The sequence below is a fragment of the Neoarius graeffei genome, chromosome 7 (assembly GCF_027579695.1).
Source record: "Neoarius graeffei isolate fNeoGra1 chromosome 7, fNeoGra1.pri, whole genome shotgun sequence".
NCBI lineage: Eukaryota > Metazoa > Chordata > Actinopteri > Siluriformes > Ariidae > Neoarius > Neoarius graeffei.
In genome coordinates, this window is record NC_083575.1 from 24521967 (window position 1) to 24546602 (window position 24636).

General features: G+C 41.7%; 1 protein-coding gene across 1 annotated transcript in view; it reads right to left on the minus strand.

The window, feature by feature from the left end:
• Nucleotides 1–24636, minus strand: part of ppp3r1a (protein phosphatase 3, regulatory subunit B, alpha a) — an 81321-nt gene continuing 56685 nt past the window's right edge. The window contains exons 3-6 of the mRNA XM_060925440.1: nucleotides 16950–17126; nucleotides 16446–16505; nucleotides 16171–16355; nucleotides 1–1468 (exon numbers count right to left, since the gene is read on the minus strand). Coding sequence (XP_060781423.1) covers nucleotides 1421–1468; nucleotides 16171–16355; nucleotides 16446–16505; nucleotides 16950–17126 — 470 coding nt within the window. The 3' untranslated portion in view covers nucleotides 1–1420. The remainder of the gene's footprint in view (nucleotides 1469–16170; nucleotides 16356–16445; nucleotides 16506–16949; nucleotides 17127–24636) is intronic.

The following is a 24636-nucleotide window of genomic DNA, read 5'->3' on the forward strand; positions in this document are numbered from 1 at the left end:
TTACGGGTTTAAATATTCATTTATTATTTGTACAGTACCAAGTAATCCCATAGTAGGCAACATGATTCAGCATGCAGAGTAGACATCCCCAACTGGAAATAGGATGGTTGATGTTGGCTCGGGAATGAAACGCCCATTCTGTTAACATTTAAGTAACTAAAAATACATTTTATAAGGTATCCTTGACTGGATCTATATACACACACCATACATTTCACTGCAACTTAATATTTAGGAAGAAAAAGGAAGAGTGAGTGTGTGTTGTGCTGAGGTTTTTCTAAACTTTGGCAACATCCATAATTAATTTAGGGATTTGACGTTTTAATAATCACAAGTGTAAACAGTAGACGTGCCATAAGTTGGAAACCATGCAGAATGGAACATGTTCATGCAAACACTGGAGGAACACATACAAATAGTAAAGAGCAAATCATTTCCAGCCATAACTCTTTACTCATATCATGCCAAGGTCTTAATGTTTCACTGGGTGTTGGATTTAAAATTCAGTACTTCATTCATCCAGATGGGGGCATGTAGTAGTCAGTCACAGATAGCATACTGCCATTCTAAATGCCATGTTCTGGCTTGTGTACACAAGTATTAACAAGTCTAGAGTTATTTTGGGTTTCTAAAGCAAAAACAATGCTGATCTGCAGGGCTTTTTTTTGTACGGCGGCATTGTCAAAATAACAGACAGGGTTATAGGTGTGAGATTCAACAATTCTTTCAGAATCTGAGCACGCAAAAACTAATATCAAAAAAGTCTTTCACAAAAGCTTAAGCTTTCAGTAAACCACAAACTTTTTTTTGGCATCTATTTCTACTCGACTGTCATGGAGTTCAACACAGAATAAAGTTACTTACCAGTAATATGAAGGTTCATAAATAAAACACTATCACAATAAAAAAAAGTACTGATTAAATGTAAGAACAATAGAAACATTGCAAAAGGGGGAAAAAACCAAACCAGTTTTTCTAAAAGATCTCTGTCTGGTTTGTCGGTTCTGTGTTCTGCTTGGCACATCATACCCTAATTACTTCTGTACTGAACAGTTAACAATACTTCCTCCTTCTCAGAAAGCTTAATATACACTTGCTTAAAAAATGTGATGCAAAATAAATATAATTTAAAGGAGGGGAAAAAAAAAAAACCAGCCAACCCATCTTCCCTTGTCCAGACAGAGATGCTCTTAGCTGTTCTTCAGTCATTAAAGTGCTACACCAGGTTATTGTGAGGATCAGAGTTCAATAAACACTTACACGTTGGTTTCACCAGGCTCGTGGTAGCAATAAAAGTAGCTTCACAGAGTAAATACTTCTGTTGGAAGAGAGCATTTGCTAGGTCTTGAGCAGATCATCGGAGATGGAAAGGAAAGCACGTGTTGTAGGTGGCAGGGAGGGAGGGAGGACGCTCGAAGACTCACACATCCACTACCATCTTTTTGTGAATGTCGAGACCACCAACAACCTGGAGGAGAAAGTATGTGAAAACACTAATAGTAAGTCAAGGTGTTTGGACTAGTATTATAAAAGACTTAGCAGGTTTTGTTTAAAAAAAATTTAATTTCAAGAATTTCCTCAGTACATTTATTTTAAAATCTGAAGCAACTTCGTAAAGAGGAATCAAATACCAACTTAAAGTACAAATGCTACAACACAGAGTTTCCATTTAACCAGAAACGGCCACAAAATATTCTCCTGAAAATCAGAGATTAAGAAACAGACTGAGCCCCAGAAAGCCAGATCGTGGTAAAACAAACACTAGTTCGTTTAATAGTGTTCCTCAAGCTTTTTCACACCAAAGACCACTTTATCCATTAAAAAATATATATAATCAGACGACCACTTAACCCCCTAAATATCCTGAACAAAAATGAGGTCCCCTATGGGTCCATGTGGCTCCTGCTTATAAATAAAATAGTTTTCTGATCCCATGTCCATACAGTAAATATAGCAGATATACATGTTATCAATTCTACTCTTGCAAGCATCACCAAGCTGTGAGCAGCATCAGGGCTCGTAGTGTTTTGGTTCCCAATTTTGTTGACTGTGTTTTGTTCAAAATACAGTGCTGTGAACTATATTTTCAAAATAGTAAGAAAGCACTTGTTCATGAATTGTCTTCAAATCATTACTTAGTACTAATGAGCACATTTTGTTTCACAAGTGTAGTGTAAAGACTCTAAAATAAAATTCAAGAGAATAGCAGAAGTTTAATATCGGCTTTTCAGTATATATATATATATATATATATATATATATATATATATATATATATTAGTGCTGTCAAAAATGTCGCGTTAACTTGACTCAATTTTAACGGCGATAATTTTTTGATCGCGAGATTAACGCTCTGTGACATGATGCCACGCCCCGCACAGCCAGAGTCCTCTGCCCTCCCCCGAAGAGCCACGGTGCTCGGCTTCGTTTTCCCATCAGCGGCTCCAGCCCCACTTTGCAGTGGCTGTGACAAGACGTGTTATGCTCTGCAATAAAAAAAAAAAAAAACATTGGTACAACCAGTGTTCGAACTATGCCGATATTTTCGGGGGGTCCCTTATTTTTCCCTGGGGGGGGCGGGGCGGGGCGCTTGTCTCAGAGCGCGGCTCTCCATCGCGCGCTCACTTCGGATATGCAAATTCTTCCCGTTACACACGATTGCTATGTCAATAAACATCATTTTGCCAATATTTTAGAGACCCCCCCCAACATTTCCCAAATCATGTTTTCAAGGGATCTCATGTCTGTTTCAGGGGATCTCGGATCCCCCGAGTACCCCCGTAGTTCGAACGGTGAGCAAGCCCATTCACTTTTTTATGCTGAGAAGAGAATTATAATGGTTTTTCATGTGACAAAAATGTGCGATTAAATTGTGATTAATCGCGAGTTAACTATGACAGTCGCGACATTAATCGCGATTAAATATTTTAATCACTTGACAGCACTAATATATATATATATATATATATATATATATATATATATATATATATATATAAATAAATAAAAAAACCCACTTACAAGACTTTTCAGAAGGACGAAACAAAAAGCTGTGATAATCAAAATTTTCTTCAAATAAACACCACTTACTTGAAATCGAATCAGTAGCCTTGGCGAACCACGAGGTGAATTTCGTTTATCTTTTTATCTGCCGATTATCTTCCGATACTATGAAGTTATAACAAGGTTTCTCTTATTTTGTTTCTGGTTCTGATTGGTTCCGAAGTTTATCAAGAAGTAGAACAGGTAATCAAACTTAATCAGGATAAGTGCTGATTGGTTACGAAGTTTCACTATTGTTACACTCATTCTTACAACATGACGACATCGTGGCTTCGCTATTCGTTCTTGTGTAACTATGATAACGCGAGATCACGATTCACCTTTCTGGTGATTGTAATGCTTATGGGTATGCACATGCGCAGTGCGCCATTGTTACACTCATTCTTACAACATGATGACATGGTGGCCATTGCCTTGCTTCGCTTCTATGAGGCAGTAGCCCCCCCCCCAAAAATTTTTTTTATACATCTCAGACCACTTAACCACCTAAAATATCCTGAGCAAAAAAAAAAAGCCTACTTCAACAGTATATTACAAGTTACACACTAATGAAATTACACTGAATTCTCTCAGCAGTTGTGCTGAGAGAATTCAAATCATAATTTCATTAGTGTGTAATCTGTAACGTACTGCTGAAATCGGCTCACTGTCTTTGGAAAGCTGACGGCTGTCTTTCAGAGAATGCAGGCAGTATGGAAATGCAATAAGATTTCCAAGACACTTAACAGGGTACCCCCAGGATTGTTAAACCAAAATTTAAGACTTTTTAAGACTTTTAATGCCATTTCAAGTGAAATTTAATACCTTTGTCGCACTCATTAGGGAAGAATAAATCATATTGAGCACCAGATTAAACCTCAAATAATTACTATTTACGAGTGTCTGAAATAACAAAATTACATTTATTAAAATAATCAATCAGAATTCATTCTACTCACACCCCCTGGACACCATGCAGAGGAGAGCACCCCCATGTAAGTCCAGACAATCACCCCTCATACACACACACACACACGCCAGAGAAGCATTCAAAAGACAAAAAGAATAGTATAGCTATAATAGTATAGTATAGCTGCCTGCTTCTGAATTGTGGATGCAAACGAAATATGTTTACCACTTTTCATGTGAGAATCCAGAGCTGTAAGCCCCATTGTCCCTAGTTGAAAGTTTTTTTTACACAAAGTGCATAATGCCTCACGGTCATTATTTGGAACCCCCTTAACCCAGGCGTATTTAGGCCCCGGTCACACCGCCCGAACTTTGCTGGAGCGTTCCTGGAGCGGTGAAAAAAATTCATCACCGCTCGTAACCGTTCACCACCGTTTAACAAAAGTTGGCCCCCGTTAAAGCAACGCCGTATACGCTCAGCCACCGCTGATGTTTCTCGAGGGGCCCTCCTACCGCTCCGAAAGTTTTGAGCTGCACAAAATATTGCGAGCGGTGAGGAGGGGGCAATTTTCCGTCCCGGCAAAGTTCACCCCCGCTCCACCAACGCCCAGTCAAAGTTTGGCACCGCTAGACGCAAGTTCGTGGACGCTTGGGTCCGCTAGGCCAACGCAGAAATCTTGAACGCTGGACCACCGCTGCTTCGCCAGCGTTGCCCAGGCGGCGATTAAACGTTGCACAAACTTCGGTGGAGCGGTTGTAAGCATTTTACGAGCGGACACGGGGTTGCTGGAACGGTGTCGGGCGTTGAAGCAGCTATCCATGGCGGCGATGAACTTTGGTTTGGCGTTGGTACAGAGGTGTCGGAGCGGGACCAGAATTTGGCTATAAATACGGGGAGAAATGGACCAGGAGCTCATTTGGAATCGAGCTGCCGTTGAGTTCAGACCTCATCTATATCGAATTTGCTCAAAGTTACAGTAAAACTGTATCACCATGGATGCTGAAAGACTTGCTATGATTGGTGCTAAACCAACTTTATACCCCCGCCGAGCCAAAGCCCGCATGCGCAGAACGCCGCTATACCAACGCTCGCTACCGCTAAACAACGCTAAAGCAACGCCGGCTTCAGCGGTGCACCGCTAAGCCAACGCCCGTGTTTTCGATTTTTTTCCCCATTTTGTGCGCGGTGACGAGCGTTGTCGAAATTCGGGCCCCCCCCCCACCGTTCAAGGAACGCTCCAACAAAGTTCGGGCGGTGTGACCGGGGCCTTAGGGTCGAGCGGCCACTTCAGATTGAATCTGCACTTCCCCATGCTCTCTCCCCCTCACCCTCTCTGCTCTATGCGCCTGCTGCTCTCGTTTCGTGTGAACCCTTTACGGCGTGACGTGAATTTCCCGCTGTTTGCGTGTGAACGCCAGGGCAGCGCAAAACATTTTAGATTTTGCTTCATTTTCATCACAGAGAATTTAATCTAGGTTACGCAACGATGTTAGACTTTCTTTGGAAAATTAAGACCTCCGTGGAAAAAATTAAGACTTTCAAGATGAAATTTAATACTTTTAAGGCCTTAATTCTGGAAAATGAAATTCAATACTTTTTTTAATACTTTTAAGACTCCGCGGGTACCCTGCTTAAAGTTAGACTCTTGCAGACGATAGTCTCACCAATAGTCTTGTCTACCAGTGAGACTTGGAATGAAGATAAAGAAGAGGAGGCTGAATGCATTCCAACAAAGGTGCCTTAGAAAGATCCTTCAGGGGCCGCATTACAAAGGAAGAGGTATACCGTAGTACTGGAACCCACCCACTGGTAGAATTAATTACAGAAAGGAGGGGGATGAAATTCATAGGACACGTGCTGAGAATGCCACCAGAACGACTAGCCAAGACAGGGATTAGCTGGCAAACAGATGGGAAAGGGGGGGGTGAAGAGAGACCGGCCGAAGATGATGACATGGAGGTAAACATATAGAAAAGATCTGGAAACCGTGGGCATTGATGCAACGTGAGCCGAGACGGTAGCACAAGCCCGGAAGACGTCGAATCTACTTGTCATCCTATGCGCAGAACAGCACAAGAGGAACTAAGTCTAAGTAAAGAAATGACAGTTTTACAAATAGTATCGCCAACTCGCTCATTGTTGTCCTGATCTTAAAGTGTACTTGTAGTGAATTTTAATTGCTAGCTATTTCAAAAGATCACGTATGATCCCAGTGGTTCCGTCATGTAACGTTCGTCCTAAGCTCGTCAAGTACACGCGAGTCAGGCATGGTCAGTGACATGTTGCCTCCTTCATGGGCTGTTCCAGCACCGGTAGTGATGCACAGTCGTTGGTTTGTCCGATTGTCTGGGCTGCAGTGGACTGGTCACTGACCCCGTGTTGCAAACACCAGTCTAAGAGAACACATTATCAACCGATATGCTCATAAGAAATATTTACACTTACTCGAGCTGATCTTTGGCTGGATCGAGTTGAAGTTTGAAATTAAAAAAAAGAAAAAAAAAAAACCACTGTTCATCATCAGTATCACAGTTCTCAAGATTGACCCGAATCGCTGTTCTGAATCATAAAATGAATCATCTGAAGTGCATAAAATCTGCATGCCATCTCGCAACAAGTTTTACCTCCAAATAGCCCAAATATATTCCTATATTCCCCAATGGGATGTCAGACAGATTTTATCCTGTTTACGGTGGGCGTTCCCACCGCGCAAGAGAAACAAATCAAAACCGAAAGAGTGAAAGTGATTATCATGCCGTTACCATGATGTAACCGTAACTCACTCGTTCACTACTCCCTGCGAGTGCACTATATAGGGTGTAATAATCCTCACTATCGTTTCGGACAGCACTACAAAATGGCCTCCTCACTATATCATGCCTTATATAGTGAGTAGAGAACGATTTCAGACACAGGGCATGTGAATAGTCTCATGAATGCAGACATGCGTGCGCCGGTGTGACTGAATAAGGTAACCAGTTTTATGTTTCACCTAATTTAAGTCATTTAAAAACTATATTATTTGGCAGTGGGCACAAAGGAAAGTGCAAAGTATAAAGTTTGTCAATATGTTTATCATGCTTATATGATTTAAAAAAATTAAAAAACCCTCAAAGATATTTATCTAAATACATGAGCGACTCATTCTAAACCTGTCGAGCTTCATCGGTGAAGCTCTCAACCCCAAAGTACAACCAAATCTACTTGCACATAATGCCATGAAATAATATGTGCCATAAAGATCTATTACAAGTATTAGATCTATATTTATTCAACGTGTTCTGAAGTTACTTGATTGGGACTCTTGACCCACAGAACACTGCTTGTTTATGCCACTTCCAGCCGGCAATGGCTGCTCCCCGTGGTTCTGCCTCTGCGGGTAATTCACGGAATAAAAGTGTCCATAAAAGTGCTTTTACGGTGTTTTTTTTTTTGACTGAACATGTGCGTCTTTTGTCTGTAAGTAATACATAAAGCACGATTAATGTTGTAAGCATGACCAGTACTGGTACACTTTAATGGGAAGAATGGTGCTGCTTATTGTGATACATCAGTGAAGCAATGTCTGGCTCCAAACTGGACAGTTTTAGGGTGTATTCAGACCAGGGTAGTTCGATAGTTCACTTGCTTTGGTCCGAACCAAATGTTTTTTTTTATTTTTTCATTTTGGTGCGGTTCGCTTTCACACTGTACATTTTAGTAAGCGGACCAAAATCTGTCAACAAAGCCACGCGCCCTGAGGTCGTTCAGCTATTGGTCAGAGACGACACGCGCACAAAGCGTTAAGTTCAAAAGTAGTCACGGAGGATAGCGCTGATGAGCGCACATCATGTTGTGACAGTTCTGGCTCTTCACGCAAGTCGCTAGTACCGCCACTTTTTGAAAGAATGTCCCTGATTTTAACGTAGGTCTGACGGAGTTTCTTCACTTTTAGCCGACATTGTTCTGGGGAGCGCGTGAACCCCCTCTCCTTCATTTTCTCACTGAATACAGCAAACACGTCGGCGTTTTTGTGTGTTCTCTCCAAAAGCTCAGATATGTGGACATCTGCCCATATATCCACAAGGGTGCGCGTTTCTTCCTCGGCCCACGTTTGCCCCCTACTCATTTTTTGTACTCTGTAGTCTAGCCTACCACTGGTCTGAATGACTGAACGACTGTTGTAAGGTTCCCTTGACAACCGAAACAGTGTTTGCGCTTTGCGGTGGAGTGTCAAGACTCTGTTTCCCATAATGCTCGACAAACGACGGAAGCTCCCGAGGTACAAAAAACCAAAACTGTCGGATTAGGTCCGGTCTGCTTTCACACCTCCAAAAGGTCCGCACCAGGGTTCCTTTGGTCCGGACCGAGTCCGACCTTGCAGCTTGGTCTCGGTCCACTTGTTTGGTCCGGACCAGAGTTCGGTGGTTTGTATTCAGACCAACCCAAAAGGTCCGGACCAAGGGAAATTTGGTTCGTTTGGTCCGGACCAAACAACATAGGTGTGAATACGCCCTTAATCTCATACTGGGGGCCACATTGATCCAGTTGCGTTGCTTTGTTTTCTCAAAGAATCATCATGTCTTTGCACTTTGTCCTTGCACGTGTTGGATGTTTCTTGTGCTTTTCTTCTGACTGACCCGGTCTTCAGCCACCAATCCATTATCTTTTTGACAGTTTGATGCAAAGTCTAATTTGGTTACTCATAGTTTCTCCACATTCAGAGGTGATGCGGATATGAAAGCGTAACCCAAACTGACGCAGCTATAGGCAGTGTCGCAAAACTATTAGCTTGCTTAATGTCAGACAAATTCAAATAACAGGCTGCTATTCGAATTTACATAGGACTTCGTTCAATATAGAAAAAACAAACAAACCTCATCTGTGCTTCTCAGAACTTTTGCTTTTGGAGTCACATAGGCGATTTGAGAAACACTGATAAAACATGATCTAAAAAACCTGGAAATTTTTAGATGACTTTGTAGTCAGCTCCTTTAAATAACGTACAGGGTTAATATTGAGAAAAGGCACAGGGTGTCCATGAATTACATGCTCATAACACACAGGCAGATAAATGTTTAACTTGCAGCAGCATTTCAAAAATAGTCTGCCAAAATCTGACCTGGTAACACTGAGATGCCCCTCAAAAGTATCGTCAAACACCTGGACAGACACACACACTCCACCAGACTCGAAAGGAGATTGATCAAGATAGTTCAGTCCTGACATTTAAGTCCTCCCAGAAAAGGCTTTATGCTTGGATGTTTTTTTGTTTGTTTTTATTTTTCTTTGAAATTTGGTACACAATATAAATACAACACTATAAAATCTACAATACTATATAAATCCATAAGACAGGATAAACAAGAAAGGACAAGAATACTACAATGATTGTCATCATACTGTCATTGAAAGTCCATTTGTCTTTAAAAAAAAAAAAAAAGTTAAGTACATGTCCCAAGGAGACCAAGTGGACTTTTTAATTTAAAAACCCAACAGCTGCCAGAACAAATGATCTTGGAGATGTGCTTGACTTGGCCCTTCTATGGAAAGTAAACCTCCTCCCTGATGCCAGGAGAGCGAACTCTGCATGAAGAGGATGTTTAATGTCTGTTTAAAGCAGGGCTTTGAACCAGAATTTTTTTCCTATTGGTTCGTTCCGAACAGAAACGGAATTTTAACGTTTCCGGTTTTGGGTTCCACCATTAAATAGACGTTCCCGAACCGGTTAGAACAAAAAAAATTCGTTCCCGGAACGGTTAATTACGTTCCCTGTCAGCTGTTTAACAAATGGCTATAAAGTTATGTCTCTGTCTCATCCAGCTTAAGCCAAATGTAGGCTAATTCTATTACAACCTTCATTAAATAAGACAAGAAATAATTCAAAACAATTATTATTTCAAATGTTGGCGATTTGGATTCTCAGCATGTCTTCCCATCTACACAAACAGAAAAAGTGCCAAAAATGAAAGATAATTCATTTAGTGTGTTACCAAAGGCTAGTCAGGCCCTATAGAGGGCTACCGCATGACGTCACCGCGCCGCGAGATTTTGTTAGGCGCCATATTGGAAGACCAAGTACACATCTATGCAAGTACATACATACATAAAACAAACTACACCTGAAATGTAGCCAGGGCCGGTTCTGCCCTAATCTGGACCCGGGTGCAACATCGCGCAACCCCCCCCCCAAAAAAAAAACAGTCTAAATCAGGACAACCATCACATAACTATAACTATAAACATTTTATATCAACTATTTTAACTAAATGGGCTATAATAAATAAGCCTGCAGGCAGCCACGGCGGGCTGCCTCAGAAAAGTAACCATTTGTCCTACCTTAAAACTCGTTTTGCATTTTCTGCCTCCTTTTTTGTATTTTCGACCCTCCGTTTATTTTATTTCCTTTTCTGAAAACCCGATTTGTGTCCAGACATTTTGTTCTGCTACCAACGAACTAACTCGTCAGGTCTCGTCTCTCGAGCCCGCGATGATTCCCGTGGGAAGGGCAACAACTGATACATTTTTACAAACAGCCAATAGGGAGGTTGCAACGTTCAGGCTCTTCTTTGCTCAGACACTCAGTAATGCACTTATTATCACATGGAGACGTGATAGCAGTCCACCTTCCCGCTCTCTCCATTCAGTCAGCAAATGTCACACAGAAAGTGAACCCCAGCGGGTCATAGAAACTTGCGCAGGAGAAGAATGACTTTTTTATTTGTAGGCTACGGAAACTTTGAGGAACGAAATAAAAACCCGTATTAACTGGTTACCATTATTTTTAATAAGCGTTTCTGTTCCGGAACATAAAAAATAATAGTTTCTGGTTTTGTTTCTGTTCCATGTGAAATAGAAAAAGTTCCCGGTTTTCGTTTTCGTTCCTTGAACCGGTTCAAAGCCCTGGTTTAAAGTGCATATCCTGGACCAATTTCGTGTTTTTTTTTTTATATGAAAGAATGTCCCTTTACACACTCATCCAGAAGGGTAATTTTGCACAAGGCCATCTGTCTACAGCAGAAAAAAATAGAATAAAACGCGTCTGGAAAAATCCCAAGGGAGTCTGGAGCCAGATTCGTGACATTATCTGTGGAAGCGCCAGCAGGCTGCGCGAGCTTTGCACGGTTTCAGTGCACAGCCTGTGTAGACCAAGCGCTCCCATTTCTCTCTCATTGTCCGGTCTTTTGGGAAACGATGAGTACTAATCCCATCAAGATTGGTGTTGCTACACCCTCCTACAATACACCTGTTAACCATTTTAATAATTACGTGATAACGTTGAAGAAATTTGCAGAAAACCACCAGGTCGTTTCCTCATAAACAAACCAGCGCTGGCGTAGGATTCAGAGGGAGGCGTCCCACACGCGACGTCATGAAAATCAATGTTTCCCGGGAAATCCAAATGCCGAGTTTTTTTCAGAGGCGGACCAATTCGCCTCAAATGGCTTGATTTCAACTGAATTTTTCTGGTATTGCGCAAGGTAAAAAAAATTGCACAAAATGTGACAGATATTTGACCAAAGTTAATATAAAATAGGAGAATTACATTGATCTTGCTCCTGAATTTACCCAAGATGTGCCGTTTAAAATGGCCTTCGCCCTTTTAGTGTCTCGAACTTGATAAACATGGTCAAGCTGATCCAAATTAGTGCCAATGATGTTCTGGCAGAGTTTAACAATCTTCCATGGCCTGCTTTTGTTAACCAAGCTGAGACTGCCGACCCAGCAGATCAATGTAAGAGTGAAAACTGACTCGATAAAAGATGAACAGAATATTTTCAGGAGCATACAGATGGAGTCAGTGGTGGCATTAAAAGTCAGTCATTTTGCCGGCCAGAATAGTGCCCAAACATCTACACTGGCTTTCTGTTATTACAGCTGTACTGTTGATGAAAGTAGATGCCGCAACAGGAGGTTGATGAATCAACAGGAGATGAATCATATTATAACCTTGTAATGCCTTCAAGTATAGATGCATAATTGCCAACTTGGTCACTAGATTTGGCAACTTTTTAGACAGTTTAGCAGAAAAAAGGAAGGGCCTGACTTTTTTTTTGAACAGCCATAGCATCTGAGTTCAGAGGCAGGTTCAGCTGAATTACCGCAAGTGTGTAAATCCTGACTGAGCTGCTTGCTTGTACGTGGTGACGTTTCCAATCACTGATGATTATTGTTCCTAAAGCTACGGTCACACTACAGCTTGCGATGGGTTACTGATGAAAATGAGGTGTTTCGGTGGCGACACACTGTAATATGCAGATGAACACGACTGTCATGCCTTCACGCACTTGAGCCTGGCACAGCTCGAGCGGCCACGCTTTTCACCCAGTCATTATGGGAAACACTTGATGCGGACGCTGTTTTCACAGAGACTTTGCAAAGTATCACCACCACCATCACGTTTGTTTCTAGCCATGTTTCTGATGCTGGTTAAGCACACTGCTTTATGGTTCTGCTTTTGTTTGTTTTGTTACTCAGACCTTGCCTCACGTTTCGTTTTTGTAAATATCCCACCTGCTGTTAAACACTCTTCCTGACAGAATATTTGCTGTGTCTCTATGAAAACAGCGTCCTTATATGCGCGTGATGATTGCGCTCAAATCAGCATTTGGTGTTTCCCATAACGACTGGGTCCCGAGTGTGTGCACAACGTACTCCAAAGGATCCCTGAACGTAAATGCACTTTCAAGTCTCGGCGAAGGCTAGCCTGGCTAACGCGACTTCAAAGCTCTCCGAGCTATTGGTCTGGCCAAGATATTAAGCCCAACCGTTTCCCAGAGCCCGTGGTTGACCCGCCTCCCTGAACTGCCTCAGTTTGCTACTGGTCGAAGCCAGAAAAGGCTGTGACGAAGCTTAAACCGATCACATCACTCTTTCCTTTGACGTATGCGACGCGATGGGGCTAACTGGTAGATTAAACTCTTACCGAAGCCGGTTGGGAGCAAGGCGAAAACGTCCTTCCTTTCAATAAATACCTCCAGGGCTGCTCTTTGCTCCGTTTTCAATGAGAACTTCCCGTTGAATGCTTTCAATACAGCATCTATGCGTAATAGATGCGGAAGCGTGAATGAAGCGCTTCCGGCATAGATTCTGTAAACAATCTATGGCTTCCGGTCGCAGTTCTACTATGTCAGTGCCTTGAACACGCCTCTACCCAGGGCCGTTGGAGATGCTCAAAGTTGATTGGTTCCCGATTTTTCGGGAGCTTGGAAGAGCTGTAGATAGCTTGCCTGGCCAGACTAAGCTCGCAACAGGCCCTCGTGTTGCGTCACGCTTAGGATGGGTGGACCCAGGCTAGGCAAAGGCTAGGCCGAGCTGCTGTGTTGATGAGGCTCCTACAAGAATCGGGGACATGGATTTGAGACAAATACATCTCAAGGAGACTTGAAGAAGGCTCCCCAAGCTTCAGGAAATATTCCCAAACTCATTTGCGAGTATTCGCTGCTTAGTTTGCTGACAAAAACATCGCCACCAAATTTCAGTGCACGCACTGAAATTTTTCATGACATTTTTGGTCGCTCATGAGGTGGAGACACAAAAAAAAAAAAAAAAACCCTGAAGCTCAGAGAACATTTGCTATGTAGTGCATGATTGGTGGCGATGCTACTAGTTTTTCATTGCCAAGTATTTGCAAATCCATCGTCAGCTGTAGTGAGACCTAAAGTGCAGTCACTAATCCACACTTTTCTCAACAACCTATCACCAATCACCACTGTTCCTCAAAGCCCACTGTTTGTCCCACCTGTGCACTTTTGTTCATCATTTTAAACTTTCCTCTTGGAAATATTTACAAGTAATCAGAGTTATTCCACGAAATCGAGTCGTACGTGAGCTGATGGCCGACGAGGCGCATAGCACGTAGCTATACGACGAGATTGAGTGGAATGACTGTTTTATTCTATCCACATTCACTGGATTGAGAAACAGAGCATTTTTATTTTTTGCAAACTTGATAAATAAAAACTTTATACAAAATGTCCGACAATCATTCCCGCCTAGAATGTAAACAAACAGGCAAAATGACCGTAACAATGTGTGAAAAATGCTATAATAATAATAATTATTATTATTCTTTTGGGGGGGGGGTACGTTCTTACCATCAAATACTTTTATTCCATATTTTGTTGCTTTTTTGGGGTTTAGTTTTAGTCCTCAGTTGGTTCAGCAACAGGCTCTGCCATTTTGTTTTTCTATGTGAGCTGATAGCCTAGTAGTAGAGTAGCTAATCAGGGCGCGCGATTGCTCATATGAATGTGGATGGAATAATTCCTATTATCTCTCCGTCAAAGTCCTTCCCCGCACCATTCATGGCGCATTTGGTGGCACCAACCTCCGTTTCATAGCCCTTGGCCTCTCGCCTACATTATATATCTAGGGTTACGGGGGGACACGGCTGGTCCTGTGGTAACCGTGTGAGTTTGACTCCCCACTCGCATCTGTATTGCAGCGTACCTTGCCAGATGGCAGGAGGCACCATTTTTATGATGGTCTTTGATATGATTCGACCATGAGTAGAACTCGCGATCTGATCGAGAGGCGGACACGCTAACCGCTAGGCCACTCGCCGGTCACTAGGCCATCTCTCCATCAGCCATCTATTATTTTCTATTTTCAAAGTGGCATCAGAAAATCATACTTCATGTAATGTGTTTTGATATGGGTTGTTTTACAATCAGGGTACGCAAGCTAAAAATCACATTTAACACTTATTATCTTCAATATCAAAAGGCTTGCCTAAAACTTGGTTGTTTATTGTAGCCCTGTGATAGCTCTATTTACCATGCAAAAAAAAAATTTGGTGATAATGTTATTTTTGGTGAATGTATGGCAATATATGTCATATTTAGCAAAATTACTCGTGTCATTTAGAAAAAGTGCTTTTTTGACCACAGGTAGCTCCAAAAGGGATGCACTTAAATCATTCTTTATACCATAAAAACACACATTTGGTTCCATATCATTGGAAACATAGTTAAGTTTTAATGTTGAATGCCAGTAAGTTTTCAGACTATTTTGATCAAATTAGTATGCAATTGTGTCAAAAAAAAGTCCTCTCCGAGACAGCTAATTTTTCAATATAAAATAACATATCTAAAATGATAATTTTCATCGCAGCACGGTGGTGTAGTGGTTAGCGCTGTCGCCTCACAGCAAGAAGGTCCGGGTTCGAGCCCCGTGGCTGGCGAGGGCCTTTCTGTGCGGAGTTTGCATGTTCTCCCCGTGTCCGCGTGGGTTTCCTCCAGGTGCTCCGGTTTCCCCCACAGTCCAAAGACATGCAGGTTAGGTTAACTGGTGACTCTAAATTGACCGTAGGTGTGAATGTGCGTGTGAATGGTTGTCTGTGTCTATGTGTCAGCCCTGTGATGACCTGGTGACTTGTCCAGGGTGTACCCCGCCTCTCGCCCGTAGTCAGCTGGGATAGGCTCCAGCTTGCCTGCGACCCTGTAGAACAGGATAAAGCGGCTACAGATAATGAGATGAGATGAGATTATTTTCATCCTAAAATGTGGTCAAGATATTGGGACATAAATATGAGAGACAACTAACACAAAGCTTACAGCCTTATATTTAAAAGCACTATGGAAGTAGTGGATTCTGAATTATCAAAAAAAAAATGCCCTCTCCGAGAATCACTTCATTTGTTTCTCCCAGCCCTGCTTAAAGCTACACTTAATCTTGTTATAATACAAACTATTACATATGCCTATAGCTTCGGTCACAACCGGCCGTACGTGCTCCTACGGCCAGTCTACGTGCAAGAAACGCACGGAGGGCGCGCGTGTGACGTGCTGATTTTCGAGCCGTAGACCGGCCGCAGAGGTTCTTTGTCATGTCAAACAAACTCTACGGGCGCTTGCGTTTTTTTCAGGTTGCAAGACAAACTTATGGCCAACGTGCGTCTTTCTCCATGAACAAAAAAAAAAAAAAAAGCAGCGATTTGGGAAACGCCAAAAATCGCACGGCCAAAAAATCGTACATCTGGTTGTGACCTAGGCTTATCTATTCTTTAACTTGTCCTTCACTTAGAAACTGATACAAGAACCAGTTTGAATCAATTTGAATTTTGGACCCCTGTGACACAAAGTTTGTACCCCGATTGTAAAACAACCCGTATGCTAATGATCACGATGTTTCAATGAAAACGCAAATTACTCCATGACTTCGTCTGGCAACTTCTTGCGACTTACTCGGTGCATTAGCGACTTTCCCCTGAAGTCATGCTGCTATAAAATACTTACGGCACAGAACTCTTCAAAAGATATTCTCCCGTCGCCATCCTTGTCTGCATTGATGATGGTCTTATCGACAATCTGCTGCAGTTGTGTGTCCTTCAAGTTGTTTCCCACCATCATCTTCAATACCTGGAACAGTTCGCCATTGGAAATATAGCCGTCCTTGTCCATATCGTAGATCCTGAAAGCGACTGGAGATGTTTGGAAAGATATTTATACGTAAGTGCACAGATCAGGTGTGTTAATGTACTTTAATACCGAGTCACTGGAACTGGACTTACATCTGAGCTTCTGTTCCTTATCTCCCTTCACACTGAATTGTGAGACGCCTTCTATAAACTCTACAGAACACATGGAGGTAAAGACAATTTTTTTTTGCAAAAACTTTAACTCTGCCTCACATTAAATCAGAATTATGACTTTTGTTAAGGAAATGAGGTTTCAGTGATGGCTTATTTCATATAGATCTATAAAGTAAGAAATGTGCTGGAAAAGGAATAACAAATCAAATCTGGTTTGCTTTACTGATGCAACATTTGTCAGGGCTTTATTCGTGTTCCTCATTAATATGTTCGAATAGCTCCCCAAGATAAAATACTGCTGATTTAAGGAAAATGAGTACTTGTGTAATAGTAATGACACTACACTAAACATGAAACATTCTTCATTAACAAAATGTTTTATAACATGATCCTTCCCGAAATCAGCAGGATAATTATTGTCCACTTTACGAGAATATCTCATCTGCATGCAGTGATGAAGGTGAAGTGTTTACTTGGCCTCACCTTTGAAATCCACTTCCCCATTGCCATCGGTGTCAAATATATCGATTACCCTCTGCACCAGCGGGTTCTGCTGCAGCTCAGGTAGAGACATGAACTCCTCGACGCTCAGGGATCCAGAATTATCAAGGTCGAGTTTCTTAAATCTCTTTCCTAACCTCTTAATCTCATCTGCATCAACTAAAGGGGGAAAAAAAAGGCAAGCGGGGGGGAAATAAACAATGAATCAGCTCAAAAAGCAACTCATAACCTCCCCCCGACTTAAATGACAAGCTACCAAAGCTGTTGCATGTGATCTGTGCATATATATCTAAACGAGAACCTCTATAGCTAAAAAGTTAAGCGAAACCTAACCAATGTCTAATGCTAAATCAAACAATAGCAGCTTACAGCCTGTAGTCTGCTCCTTTCTCTGAAAAGGCATTGTTCCGTGTGCTTGCTTACAATACAATCTCCACGGTCAAGTACAAGCTTATTTACAGTCTCATAATCCTTTAGTCAGTCTAAGCTGTAAGCTCGAGGGTCATTCCATGTCAATTCACACAAATGCCCAAAACCTCCCCAGTGACACCTCTTCAATTTGCCTTATTTTTATTTTCTTAGTGCCTTATGATGTCAAATGAAAGAATCCAAAATTTTAGCTTCCTAGCTGGAACGGTTTTTGAATTTTGGCCCTTCAAAGTTTGGGTGCCACGCCCACTTTTTTTGCGCACTTAATTTGCAAGCATTTTTGGAGGCCCATATCTTTTGTTCTAAGGGGGATATAGACCTGTAAATTGCTATATCTATGTCTTCTGGCCCTGTCTATCTGATTCTGCACCTAAAAATAGCACAGGTTTACTAACTTTATAGATATTAACCCCTTAAAAGTGGATTTTTTTAATGACAATTTTTTTGACATTTTGGGGGTCCATATCTTGGAAAGTTTTTGTGTTGATAGGGTTTAAACTGATTTATCATCATATTTGGGAACTCTACTGTGTACTTAGAGAGTTTCAGGGCACTCAGAGCTTTGGTGGGGGTACAGGAGGGCCCCAAATATGGCTTCGGGACAAAATTACCATTTGGTACGCCCTACTTCAGGCCATTAGTTGGCCATGTGGGCACATGATGACTGGAATGAACCTTTAACCCTATCAACAGACACCTTTTATCAAACTTTTAAGCCAATAAAAACTTTGATTATCCAACTCCTTCAATATAAACTAAGCATTTGTATATGGAACTATTTTCGCATATTTTCTGAAAAATCCTAAGTCCGGAAAGTAGGTCAACTGTTGTTTTGACTGCCTATTCATGTTTAAGGTAGTAAAAGCACACCCATATAGTGATTTTAATCTATGGGAAGATTATTTATACCCAATACCCCATTAGTTATATTGACAATTACAAGGGATAAACCCTTTCCCGGCTGTTTCACGATGCTGTTTTTTTTAATTTTTTACATTTGACACCTTTCCCTGTATCCAACCAAACTCTGACCACTATACACTTAATAGTTAAATGCATCTTTCAAACAGGAAAGGGAAAGATGCAAACAAGGGGATGATCCCAAGAAAAACATCCTGGTTGCTTTACTACATTTGTTCTGACATCCGATCTGGAAGTTAAACCTAGACTCATCAGGGTTTTTTTTTTTTCAAGAAAAGGGGAAGGGGCCTGTAGCCACTCATGGGGAAAATTAGCATATCAATTAGTAAAAAGGGGAAATTATAAGTCATCTACTTCAGTGATGGGGCTGCATCACAGTACAAAACTGTAAGAACTTTTTGAACTTGTGCAACCATGAAAAGGATTTTGGTGTGAAAGCTGAATGGCATTTTTTTGCCACATCGCATGGCAAGAGCCCATGTGAAGGTATTGGCACTGTGAAGCGCCTGGTTGCCCGAGCAAGTCTGCAGGCCACTGATGATGATCACATTCTCACTGCTGAACAGATGTATCAATGGGCAAGCAAACATAAGAATTTCACATTCTCAATATTTGTTACCAGCAAGGGTATCTCTCTTCATGAGAAAGAGTTCAAACTTGAGGGCAGGTATTCATCAGCCAAGGCAATATCTGGTACTCGGTCTCATCACAGCTTCATACCTATTTCCAGTGGAAAACTGGAGATGCGGAGGATTTCTCAGGACTTGACATTTTCCATTGTGTCGGTGGGTGCCACTGATGGTACTGATTCTACTGCAACCCCAAGTCATGCTTGTGATGGTGCAGAGGATTTCAGTTCATATCAGCCTGGGCAATATATTGCTTGTGTGTATGACAACAACTGGTATGTGGCAAACATCGTCGACCGTTCTGATGAACACAATGGTGTATATTGTCATTTCATGAAACGGTCAAACACGACTCTGTCTTGGCCTGCTGAAAACCGCCAAAATCCACCATGCCGGGTGCCATTTCAAGACATTATATGTCGTGTAAATGTGCCAGAGATTCAAGGTCGTAGTGCTCAGCATTAGAAACTTGTTGCAGTTGATGTCGAAAGAATTGAGATGCTTCTTCCAAAGTACATTTATGCTTAACTGTCAGGTGTCAGCAAGCCTGGTTATGGTTTTCTATTGAATTGAATTGTTTTGTATTGTGCCTACATGTATTTTACAGCAGTAAATGGCGTCCATGCCTCATTAAAATTGTCTGATCTGATCACATGACTAATTTATTCTTAAGTGTAGTTTAAGTTACGTGTGTGTGTACAGTGTGCAAAGGGTTAATAAATGTAAACTGTCAGTTTATATATTCAAATATACGTGTTCAGTGATATTATCCTTGTTTTAATCTTACTATTTTATAATTTGAATGTGTTTTAGTACCTTTTGATTTGAATTGGCAGTTAAAACAATAGCTGACCTACTTTCCGGACTTTTCGGATTTTTCAGAAAATATGCAAAAACAGTATCATATACAAATGCTTAGTTTATATTGAAGGAGTTGGATAATCAAAGTTTTTATTGGCTTAAAAGTTTGATAAAAGGTGTCTGCTGATAGGGTTAAAGGCTCATTCCAGTCATCATGTGCCCACATGGCCAACTAATGGCCTGAAGTAGGGCGTACCAAACGGTAATTTTGTCCCGAAGCCATATTTGGGGCCCTCCTGTACCCCCACCAAAGCTCTGAGTGCCCTGAAACTCTCTAAGTACACAGTAGAGTTCCCAAATATGATGATAAATCAGTTTAAACCCTATCAACACAAAAACTTTCCAAGATATGGACCCCTGAAATGTCAAAAAAAATGTCATTAAAAAAAAAAATCCACTTTTAAGGGGTTAATATCTCTAAAGTTAGTAAACTTGTGCTATTTTTAGGTGCAGAATCTGATAGACAGGACCAGAATACATGGATATAGCAATTTACAGGTCTATATCTCCCTTAGAACAAAAGATATGGGCCTCCAAAAATGCTTGCAAATTAAGTGTACAATTCCCGGACCCCAAAAGTGGGCGTGGTACCCAAACTTTGAAGGGCCAAAATTCAAAAACCGTTCCAGCTAGGAAGCTAAAATTTTGGATTCTTTCTTTTGACATCATAAGGCACTAAGAAAATAAATATCAGGCAAATTGAAGAGGTGTCACTGGGGAAGGTGTGTGAATTGACATGGAATGACCCTCTAACCAGTTCTAAAGTGGATCTAATAATCTTTTTAGGCAAGGCTTGATGGCCAGAAATGTGTCCTGTGCACACCAAAACTGGACGAGCGAGCCTGCACCTGCTGAAGATGACGACAACTTCATTAGTCACATGTACACTCCAGCACAGTGAAATTTAACCCATCTGAAGCAATGAACACACAAGTGAGAAATGAGCACACACACACATACCCAGAGCAGTGGGCAGCCATACTACAGCACCCGGGGAGCAGTTAGGGGTTAGGTGCCTTGCTCAAGGGCACTTCAGCCATGATACAGTGGGAAACTCAACTCCCCTCAAATTTTTCCTATCAGTACCGGAAATCTAACCGGTGACCCTTTGGGCCCAAGGCTGCTTCTTTAAAGAGGAACTGAAGTCATTTTTAAACTTGGTTTATTCCTTAATTAACGTGTTATTCAATTACGTTTTCGGTTTTAGTAACCTTATACCGTGACTCGTATTGGCAACTAATTGTAATTAAATATTATACTTGTCGGCCTATTCGGTTTTTAGCCGTGTTGAATTTAGTTCGTTTGGTCCACGGCACGCGTCGCTTATCTGCGCGATCTTCACGAGACTTGTGCGAGACTTCGAAACGTGAAGTGTCAGCCAGGTGTCAGTGCCGCCATTTTGAAAACTGTTTTCCAAACGAAATATTGCACAAAAACGAGTTTAAATGACGATTACTGCCTACTTTTTTTCAAACTTTCCTGATTGCTATCAAAACAAAACTTCCGGCTTGATTACATCAGCATTCGAAAGAGGGCGCGCGCGTCTTTTGACAATGTTGGCAGATGTTGGTCACTTTGATTTCCGCTGTACATTTTACTTCCGTCCTACGATGTCTCGCACAGGTCTCAACGAATCTCGTTTACGGCCACTGCTTTGACATATGGACTGATCTATTACAGAGCATATTTCAAAACACTCATAACTTATAACTGTGACAAAATAGTGATCAAAAATGCACTCTTATATTTAATAAAATGAGATAAATAGAATTTTGATTTTAAAAATTTGCCTTCAGTTCCCCTTTAACCTTCAGGCCGTGGCTGCCCAGTACTTGCGTACTCATGAGCAGGAACCATGCAGACTCCTGTTCGTGGCTGACAAGGAGTGGAACTCGATGTGTAGTCTTCTGCTATTGAGGTTTTTCACCCACGTGACCAAGTCATGTGATGCAACGTTAGGCTGCTATTTTGGACGTCATGGCTCGAATCAGTTTGAATGCGAGGAAGGTGATAAATGAAAAACATAAAAGAAAAAGGAGCGAGATGCAGAAAACACCTTCACTATCCAGCGACGTAGGGCATTTACAGGGCGAGCAGAGGGAGAGGTATTTGCAAAAATTGAGGTTAGCAGGCTTAGAGAACGACGTTTACCTGCTTCCACCAGGATTGTTCACTGACGTACGAAGTACACGAAGCCCTCGTCTTTACCTGACTTTGGCCCACATGATCTGTATACCTATGTCGTTAAAAACCCATCGCCATACACAGGTATTGATCTGAAAGCGTATAAGAGTTTGGATGCCTACAAATATTTTGTGTCAGGCTGGGTAACATGCCTACATCAGCGGGTCGTCCCTGGAGCCGGTGGTCGCCATCTTATTACAGCTAAGGTTTGTTCACATTTTCATTTACTTTCGGTCCTCAGGATAAACAAAATGTTATTAAATGTCATTGAAATAACTTCTTAGTCTGTTGAGACATGGCCCGTTATAAATTTGCTGTTACCAGGCAATGACCAAGAACTGTATTATTAGGGTCGGTGTCTGTGTTGTAGCAGTGTACTAGCAGCTAGCTGTTAGCACTAGCTAATGTCAACAACATAGTAGCTGGTATGTTACTGTAACAATGTTTACGTTCAGTCATTTGGATGACTGTTAAAACCTTTCAGTCTCAAGTTTTTCCTTTACTGTATTTACTAGTTTACTGTAATTATGATCCCGCAGCTATTTACACCAGATCCAGTGTAAATAGCTGCCGGAGCGCGCTCCGGCTTGCTCCCCCTCAAATTAAGCAGCGCGCTCCGGCTTGCTCCCGGAGTGCTCCGGCCGAGGTCCCGGAGCGCGCTCCGGCAGCTATTTACACTGGATCCGGTGTAAATAGCTGCCGGATCATAATTACAGTAAACTAGTAAATCCAGTAAAGGAAAAACTTGAGACTGAAAGGTTTTAACAGTCATCCAAATGACTGAACGTAAACATTGCTACAGTAACATACTAGCTACCGTATTTTCTGGACTACAGAGCGCACCTGTATATAAGCCGCATCCGCTCTATTTAAAAAAAAAAAAAAAAAAAGATATACAAGCCGCACCGGGCTATAAGCCGCAGATATCTATGTTGAAAAATTAGATATTTACTGCATGTACAGAACGATTTTGTACTGTAAATGTACATGTATGTACCTGAACAGATTCTTTCCGAACAGTGCCTTTTAACATGGCAGCAACTTTGCTGATTAAAACGGAACAGAACCAAGAGAAAATAACCGGTATTTATTTACCTTCATTTCTCCTGTGTTTGAAACCACAAGTCACTTTAATCATCTTCGCTGGATTTGAAAATAATTACCAGTTAGTAATTTGTCGTGCGTGTTCTATCTGCTAAAGATCTGCTAATTCTTCTTTGCATTGATTTTTCGTCTATCTTATTTTTGATTCTACTTCCGGTTAGAGCGCCCCTAGCGGTGGAAGAAAAATCCACAGAATAGCCGCACCTTTGTATAAGCCGCATGGTTCAAAACCTAGGAAAAAAGTAGCGGCTTATAGTCCAGAAAATACGGTACTATGCTGTTGACATTAGCTAGCTTGACCTTCAAAATGGCGGACACCGGGGCGTCACGTGACCCTGTGACGTCAGGTGAAATACCTCAATTGAGCCCATCTATGTCAGGGTTCTGTTTTTCATGCAGAAATGCTTTTTTGCTCACCACATTGTAAAGAATTGTTATTTAATGCCTCGGTCACAACTGGCCGTACGTGCTCCTACGGCCGGTCTACATGCAAAAAACGCAAGAAACACACGGAGGGCGCACATGTGACGTGCTGATTTTCGAGCCGTAGACTGGCCGCAGAGGTTCTTTGTCATGTCAAACAAACTCTACGGGCGCTTACGGTTTTTTCAGGTTGTAAGACAAACTTACGGCCAACATGCGTCTTTCTCCATGAACAACAACAACAAAAAAAAAACGCAGCGATTTGGGAAACGCCAAAAATAGCACGGCCAAAAAGTCGTACGTCCGGTTGTGACCTAGGCTTAAAGTTAGTGCATCCTTCCTGTCAGGTCAGCTCGAATCAGTCTGGAGATTGCGCAACCTCCTTCATCAACAAGTCATTTCTCTTTACAGGAACTGCCGCTCATTCCCCCCCCACCATTCGGAGTAAACTCAAGACTGTTGTGTGTGAAAATCCTGGGAGATCAGCTATTAGTAAAATCCTCGAACCTGTCCATCCGGCAACAACCACCACGCTGGTCAATGTCAGTGTATGATGTGAACATTAACTGAAGTTCTTGACCTGTACCTTTCTGATTTTATGCACTGTGCTGCTGCTACACGATTGGCTGATTGCATAACTGCATGAATGACCAGGTGTGCTGGTGAGCGGGCACGAGCAGAATTATTTGCTGCTTGTGTAGCTAAAATCCAATTTAACATGCTGGCTCAATTCACAATTTGCTAGTCCATTAGGCAAAGAAAAAAAAATTGCAAAATTCATCACAATGTTAACACTTTCCCTGGGATGTATTACACATTAATCTCCTGGTGGAAACACAGGGAGAGTACAGCTCTGATAATTAGAGTGCCATGAGGTGGGTCAGTAATTGCATACACCTCAGCACCTCAGTTCCATTAGTATAATGCTCCACATGAAGCTAGAAACTTGCAGCATGGCGAACCAACATGCTCTTTTTAAACTTAAGTGGGAGAAAAGCTGGTTCTTTTTTAAAAAAAGCTAGATGAACACAGAGGTCGAGAGAGATGGAATTTTTCACGGCTGACAACTGTGCAGAAATGTAGTATAAAAAGAAATGGCCTCCCTCGCCTCACAGCTA